Source organism: Ostrinia nubilalis, chromosome 12 (assembly GCF_963855985.1).
Source record: "Ostrinia nubilalis chromosome 12, ilOstNubi1.1, whole genome shotgun sequence".
Taxonomy (NCBI): Eukaryota; Metazoa; Arthropoda; class Insecta; order Lepidoptera; family Crambidae; genus Ostrinia; species Ostrinia nubilalis.
This window is the reverse complement of record NC_087099.1, coordinates 8,036,286-8,044,018: the sequence shown is the minus strand read 5'-3', so window position 1 is coordinate 8,044,018 and position 7,733 is coordinate 8,036,286. Positions and strand designations below refer to the sequence as shown.

Sequence of the window (7,733 nt, the reverse complement as noted above, 5' to 3'; positions counted from 1 at the left end):
ATAACCAATCATGCAGCATTTGGACCTCACGTCTACGTATTGCCATCTGGCGGATTTTTCAATCGCGAAAACCCTCATTGGCATAGATTATGAGAGACTGGCAACTATACTAGGTTGATATCAGGTGATCCGTCTGCTCATTTGCCTCCTGTCACATAAAAAAAAAATATATATGTTTCTCACACTTCAACTGGCATTGGATTCAACATCGGATTCTGACACTTTTACAGTTATGATACCATGAATATCAGTTTATGGTCCTAATTATTTTTATTTTATTTACGACCTTCGACCAGTTGGACACTTTAGATATCTTCTTGTAATAGTGTCAAACTGTCAATATCTTTTTAGCTTTTAACGCAAATCTAGTCTTCAAAGCAGTTTAATCGATTTATTTTATTTTCAAAATCGATATTTTATTGTCTATGATGGCCGCAGGAACATCACTATACATGGACTCCCAGCAATAAAGTACGGTAATGCCTCGTACAGATTTTATCGGCAAAAATTATGGAACTTGATAGGTTTTAGACCATGCCACGCACCAAAACGTCCGGAAGTTGTAATAGTATTATAGAATAAACGTTAAAAGACTTATTTATTTAATTTTTCAATGCTTAAGTGTCCATTAGAATGAAAGGGTGCTTAATGTATTAAAAAAAATAGAAAATAATTATGATGGGTTAATGTTTTTGGGCGGTTTTTTAGGCGGTTTCTGACAATGTCCTTTATGTTGTAAGTGTCAAAAATAATTAATGTGGGCTAAAGAATTACTAAGTGAGCGACTGAGTGCGAGTGACGAAAAATCAAAAGAACAGCAACTTACAAAAAAAATTGAGTTCCTTAAAATACAAAATGAGAAGCTTCATAATATTTGAGCGACCTAATATTTGATTGAGTGTCAACGTTAGGTCCTGCATTTTTTTCAATATTTGGCAAATGCTTTTTTTATACTGAGCGGTATTTTTAACTTTAATGAAGTGTTTCGAATGCAAAAACTACTTTGAAAAATACTATTATGAGCAGCGTATTATGAGCCCACATTTAAATAAAAAATGATCTTATGAAATAAATATTTGACGGAACACTATTCTAGTAGCGAAAAAAATAAATCATTAAAATTTAAGGGTAGGTAATCAAATGAAACAATGTATTACGAAAAATGAAATAAATTTGTATTTTCTTAAATCGAATCAACAAAAAAAAAAACAAAATAAAATAAGTCGCTTCTGTCAACCAAAAAAAAAGTAATCTTATTAATAAGGTACCTACTCATCGTCTGGGCTGGAAGACGTAGCGTGGGCAGGCCTCCTACTAGGTGGACCGACGATCTGGTGAAGGTCGCGGGAAGAGCCTGGATGCGGGCAGCGCAGGACCGTTCATTGTGGAAAACCTTGGGGGAGGCCTTTGTCCAGCAGTGGACGTCATTTGGCTGAAAACGAACGAACGAACGAACTCATCGTCACTGTATGATAAGTGCTGGCTTGGACTTAGCGGGCCGGCCTCGTTTTCTTTTTTGTCCAATAGCTTCCAGTGGCGGTGTTGTTAGTTTGAGCCGAATTGCTAGACCCAAAACGTGTTTGCATACATATTTTGTTAAAAATTCGGGACAGTCGCCCCGCCCCCATTCGAATTCGCGCGCTGTAACAATCTGTAGTTTTCATTAATAAAGAGTATCAAAATAAAAAACATGAGACCTCAAATATAATATCAATAACCAATAATCATTAATAAAGCAGCTCACAAAACTTTGCTTGGAATTAACTTTTTTGTTGTTCGTTCAGTAAAACCTCAATTAGAAAAATCTAATGTATCTTCATATTAAAGTTGCCCTCTCTGTATTTCTAGTCGCTCACTTAGTAATTTAGTCGCCCGGATAGTATTTTTATGTCTGAAATGTAATAATCAAAACCCACATTTTGTAAGCTCGTTCTGGATTTTATTATTGATCAATATTCGTCGTTAGTTTGGTAAATTTTTCGCTTACTCAAATTCATACCGCTCAAGGTATTAAAAGAGTATGCCATCATCAGTCGCAAAGTTTTTTTTAGTCGCTCGTTTTATAATTCCCCCTATAATAGTGGTCCATAATATTTGAGTTGCCTATATTCCAGTATTTTAAAGACTTCCAAAATAGTCTTTTAAATATTGGCTATTACTATTTTATGTCTAGGTATTAAAGATTTAACCGTAATAAAACTTCTTAGCTATGAGAGCTTCTCAAACTAAATTTTAAATAAACAACTTGAAAAAATCGAACTGCCTAAGGCGGGATCCAACCCACGACCTTTCGCTTGCCAGGCGACTGCTCTTCCAACTGACACTTAGAAAGGTCGTGGGCTCGATTCCCGCATTAAGCAGTTTGATTTTTTTCAAGTTGTTTATTTAAAATATTAAATAAATAATTTATTTTATAGTACTAAATAACTCGAATTTTCTATTTGTAATATCTACATAATGACTGTGTGTACAATTAATACATATTTATCACGTGGATAAAGCATCTTGGTTACACTAAGGTACACATGGTAATATTTATATTTTAATGTAATAATTACATTTTAATTCAGTTAATTTAATATTACCATCACATAATTATAGTGTGTTACCGTGCCTTTATTTATATTAGAATCAACCTCCAAAGGTGACTTTATGAAATAAGTACTTAAGTACACATAGAAATGTATTATATTTCTTCGCTTCATCCTTCAGATATGATATAATTACAACGTAGTCCCCCTGTTTACCAGGCAACATTCACACAGATTTTAGAGATTCAAATAAAAAAGTATTTAACTGACTACCCGCTTACTTCCGGTTTACTCAGTCTGCCGTCGCCATGTCGGCGCGCTGTTCATTCCTGTGTTGTACTCGGTAACGTTCGCACGTACACCTCAAGCCCGCTCATCATGCCCAAAAGAAGTGCGCGGGAACGTATTGAACATTACGCAAGGAAAATAAGAAAATTAGAGGAACGTGAATATCGTCGAAACATATCAATTCCTCCTTTGAATTTATCATCGGAATCGAATGATGAAGGTAAGCAAAGTTATTACTTTTTAAATTGGTCGTTATCTTTAATTAGTGAATAGTGTTTATTGAATAAATTTTTTCGCTTTGGAATGCTCTGGGATTGACTGCGGGTCAATAACTTTGACATTTACCAAAACGCAAAGTAGATAAATAACGACCTTATTTCTGCATCGGGCTAGACTGCGAGTCTTGAACGATGACAACCAAGCAGAAAATATGTTGCATTTAAAATAAATGTATCGTTCATCTGCAAATTCAAAACCGAAAAACCAATGTAAAGTTTTTCGAGTTATTTTTATCGCCTACCTACATAAGGCCTTTTTATTTATTTTTTGGACCTACATTTAAAATTGCTAATTTAATTTTAGATTTTGAACCTCCCGTACGAACCATCGACGACGAGAATGATATTATTCCGGAACCGGAACAAATAACTATGGCACCGGAAATATTAGTACCAGCCACTGTGCAGGAACCTATCGACAACGTCGACTCGAATAATGACCAACCGGGTCCCAGCACGCAAGCCGAGCCCTCGGTCGAGAACGAGCTGGACCCTGAACTTTTATCGGCTCTTGGTGAATTCACGTCAGATACACCCGAGTATGGAGAAAATATCCATGATAATTTATCAAAATTATGGCTTCCTTTACTGAAAAAAGGAATGCCAAAAGATAGCAAAGACAAAGTATTAAAGGACTATTTAGTTCCGGATAATTGTAGACTTCTACAGGCGCCAAAATTGAACGCGGAGATTTCCGCTGCCGTCCCAGATATGGTTCGCAACCGCGATAAAACACTTGCCACTTCTCAACAACAACTTGGTCTTGGGATCACGGCCATCAACAGAGGCCTGGATATCCTCTTAAAAAGTGACAATAAGATCCTAGCGATGAAACATCTTAGTAACGGCTGCCGACTTTTGTGCGATTCTCACAACTTAATGTCAAAGAACCGGGTAAAGCTTATCACGCCCAGTTTAGACAAATCTATCCTGCATATGATTAATGAATCTGAAAGAGATGAAACATTATTTGGATCCTCATTATCGGACAAAATAAAAGCTGCAAAGGCAATAGAAAAACAGGGCCTTCAAATCAAAAAGTCGGCATCGAAACCTCAAAAGTCTGCGGCTTCGTCGTCAAGCAGTCGACCTGGGCCCTATCAGGGAAACTGGACCGCGCCTCCTCGATACCCGCCAGCGAGCAGGGGCGGACGGGGAGGCTACAGGAAGCAGACGACGTCAGCACCTCGGCGCCCATATGTAGCGTCGACGACGCAGCCGCAACGTGCAACTCCCCAGGAGAAAGCGCGTGTCCCGGCTCAGAGTCACCACTAGCGCAGGTACATGCGGGTAGACTTACCTATTTCTTTGATTGTTGGCAAAAAATCACGAGCAACAAGGTTGTACTCGATTGGATCAAAAATGGCTATACTATACCTTTTGAATCACCTGTTAGGCAGTGCGATACTCCTCAAAATACTTTTTCATACTCCGAAAAAATAGCTATGCTAGAGGCTATAAATAATTTAAAAAAATTAGGTGCAATAATTGAATGCAAAAACACTCAGAATCAATTTGTATCCAAAATATTTCTGACCCCAAAACCTAACGGGGACAAGCGATTTATTTTAAACTTAAAACCCTTAAATAAATTTGTTCGTACCGATCATTTTAAAATGGAGGATTACCGCACTGCCTGCAAATTAATACCACACAACGGATACTTAGCCACCATCGACCTAAAGGACGCATATTTTCTAATACCTATAAATCCTTCGGATCGAAAATATTTAAAATTTAAATTTCAGCCTCATAATTCATCTAAAACAATAACATACCAATTCTGTGCTTTGCCTTTTGGTCTTTGCGTGGCTCCTCGAGTTTTCACTAAGATTATGCGAGAAGTTATGGGTTACCTAAGATATCGAGGGCACAAATCCGTCTTTTATTTGGACGATATACTATGTATTGGCGATACCTATGAGCAGTGCGTTAATAACGTAAACGAAACGCTAAGATTACTTAACTGCCTAGGCTTCATGGTCAATTATGATAAGAGTTGTTTGTCACCACAACAATCTTGTAAATTCCTAGGATTTATCTTCAACTCACGAGACTTATCAATAAGTCTTCCTCAAGACAAGCGAAGTAAAATTGCAGAGTTGGTAACCAAATTTTCTAAATTACCGTCATGTTCTATACGTGAATATGCTCAACTCATAGGAGTTCTAGTTTCCGCTTGCCCAGCCGTTAAATACGGATGGATCTACACAAAAATCTTAGAACGACAAAAGTATTTGGCGTTACTGAAATCTGACGACTATGAATTAAAAATAAATTTACCCGACGTAATACTCCAAGATTTACACTGGTGGTCATCAAATATTGACTCCACTTCCAACTTTATGACACACCCAAATTTTTGTATTGAAATTTATACTGACGCTTCTCGATCAGGTTGGGGCGCTGTCTGTAATAACAAAACAAGACGCGGTAAGTGGAAAGACACAGAAAAAATTCGGCATATAAATTACTTAGAGCTGATGGCCGCATTTCTAGGCCTAAAATCTTTTGCTAGCGATTTGTCCAACTGTGCAATATTACTTCGTATTGACAACACAACCGCTATTAGTTATATCAACCGAATGGGGGGTATACAATACCCCCATCTTAGTGCGTTGACAAGATCACTATGGCAATGGTGTGAAGCGCGTGGGATTTGGGTATTTTCATCTTATGTAAATACAAAAGAAAATTGCGCCGATACTGCATCTAGAACTGTTAATCCAGACACCGAATGGACTCTTTCTGATCAGGCATTCCAAAATATAACGCAAAATTTTGGTCAACCAGCAATAGATTTGTTCGCATCGCGAGACAATGCAAAATGTAATCGATTTGTGTCATGGAAACCAGATCCAGATGCAGAATCAGTAGACGCTTTTACTTTAAACTGGCAGGCCGATTTTTTCTACGCATTTCCACCTTTTTCTGTTATTTTAAAATGCCTTAGAAAAATAATCGATGACAGAGCAAACGGTATTTTAGTTTATCCTCACTGGCCATCACAGCCTTGGTTCCCTTTGCTGCAAAAGTTAATAGTTTCAGACGTGCTTTATTTAAACCCAAATAAATACCTTTTACAATCTCATTTCAGAGATTATCATCCGTTACACAAGAAACTTACCCTGGGTGTCGCGAGGCTCTGCGGCAGTCGTTCATCCGCCGAGGCGCCTGTACAGAGTCGGCAACACTGATGTTGGCATCGTTTTCCGACAGTACCATAAAACAGTACGGCACCTCATTAAAACTTTGGTGGCACTTTTGCATAGTTAACAACAAAGATATATTCAAACCATCAAAAAAGACAATCCTCTCTTTTTTAACAACACAATTTAATAATGGTTGTGGTTACGGTAGTTTAAACTCGCACCGCTCTGCCTTATCAGCTTTATTAGGAAATAATATCGGTTCAGATGCCTGTGTGAAGCGTCTTCTCAAGGGAGCATACAAACTAAAACCTACTAGGCCCAAGTATACCAATACATGGAATCCTCAGTTGGTCTTAAATTACATCTCAGCATGGTCCCCTAACAATGCATTATCATTAGAGAAGATCACTAAAAAACTCGCTATTCTACTTGCTATCTGTACCGCTCATAGAATGCAGACACTTTCGCTTATTAAGCTAAACAATATTTTATTTTCGGAAAGTGGAATTAAAATTAACATAACAGATATTATAAAAACATCTGCACCCGGAAGGGACCAACCAGTATTATTTTTGCCGTATTTTAATGAAAATACTAATATCTGTCCAGCTACCGCACTCTCAGACTATATTTCTATGACTAGAAACATAAGATCTGAGGATGCTAATAATCTTTTGTTAACCTACAAAAGACCACACAAACCAGCTACTACACAGACCATCAGCAGATGGGTAAAACAGGTCTTGTCGGAAAGCGGCGTCGATACCAGCGTGTTCGGCGCACACAGCACGCGCCATGCGTCCACCTCAGCCGCACGATTAACTGGCGTCAGTATAGAAACTATACGTAAAACCGCAGGTTGGACTAGTTCATCCAATTCCTTTGCTCATTTTTACAACCGAACCATTGTTAATGAGGGAGAGTTCGCCCGATCAGTTTGTTTATCGTCAGAACATCAATAAAAGACTGATTAGTACCCTATTCTAAGTAATAAATAATCATAAGTTTATTATAATTATAACTAAGGTTATTTAATTATGATTTGAGAAATTGTTTTTCATTAATCATAGAATATTTTCACCTAAGATTGAAAATTGTTTTAGTTCACATGATTACATTATGTTTTTCTATGTTATGTGAATAAAAATCACATTAAGATCATAAAATGTGTTTCTTTCCAAAACTTTCTTCTCTTAACATCTACGTTGTAATTATATCATATCTGAAGGATGAAGCGAAGAAATATAATATATGATCAAACGAACTTCACAAGTGAAATTCGATCAATATTATATGATTCGCTTCATCCGAAGATATGATCACCCACCCTCCCTAAAGTTTTATCATCACCCTAATAAGGAAAGTTTTGAAATAACATACACTCTGAAAAATGAACAGCGCGCCGACATGGCGACGGCAGACTGAGTAAACCGGAAGTAAGCGGGTAGTCAGTTAAATACTTTTTTATTTGAATCTCTAAAATC

General features: G+C 37.3%; 1 protein-coding gene across 2 annotated transcripts; it reads left to right on the top strand.

Moving 5' to 3' along the window:
• Positions 1-2,748: 2,748 nt before the first annotated feature.
• On the top strand, positions 2,749-7,323 carry LOC135076523 (uncharacterized). Of its 2 annotated transcripts, XM_063970975.1 has the most exons (3): positions 2,749-3,039; positions 3,402-4,377; positions 6,195-7,323. In XM_063970975.1, exons 1-2 carry the CDS (start codon positions 2,910-2,912, stop codon positions 4,370-4,372), a joined length of 1,101 nt encoding a protein of 366 aa, XP_063827045.1. In that variant the 5' UTR covers positions 2,749-2,909; the 3' UTR covers positions 4,373-4,377; positions 6,195-7,323. The 2 variants fall into 2 exon arrangements, with proteins under 2 accessions (XP_063827045.1, XP_063827044.1); XM_063970974.1 differs by lacking the exon at positions 6,195-7,323 and having other exon boundaries at positions 3,402-4,611.
• Positions 7,324-7,733: the final 410 nt, after the last annotated feature.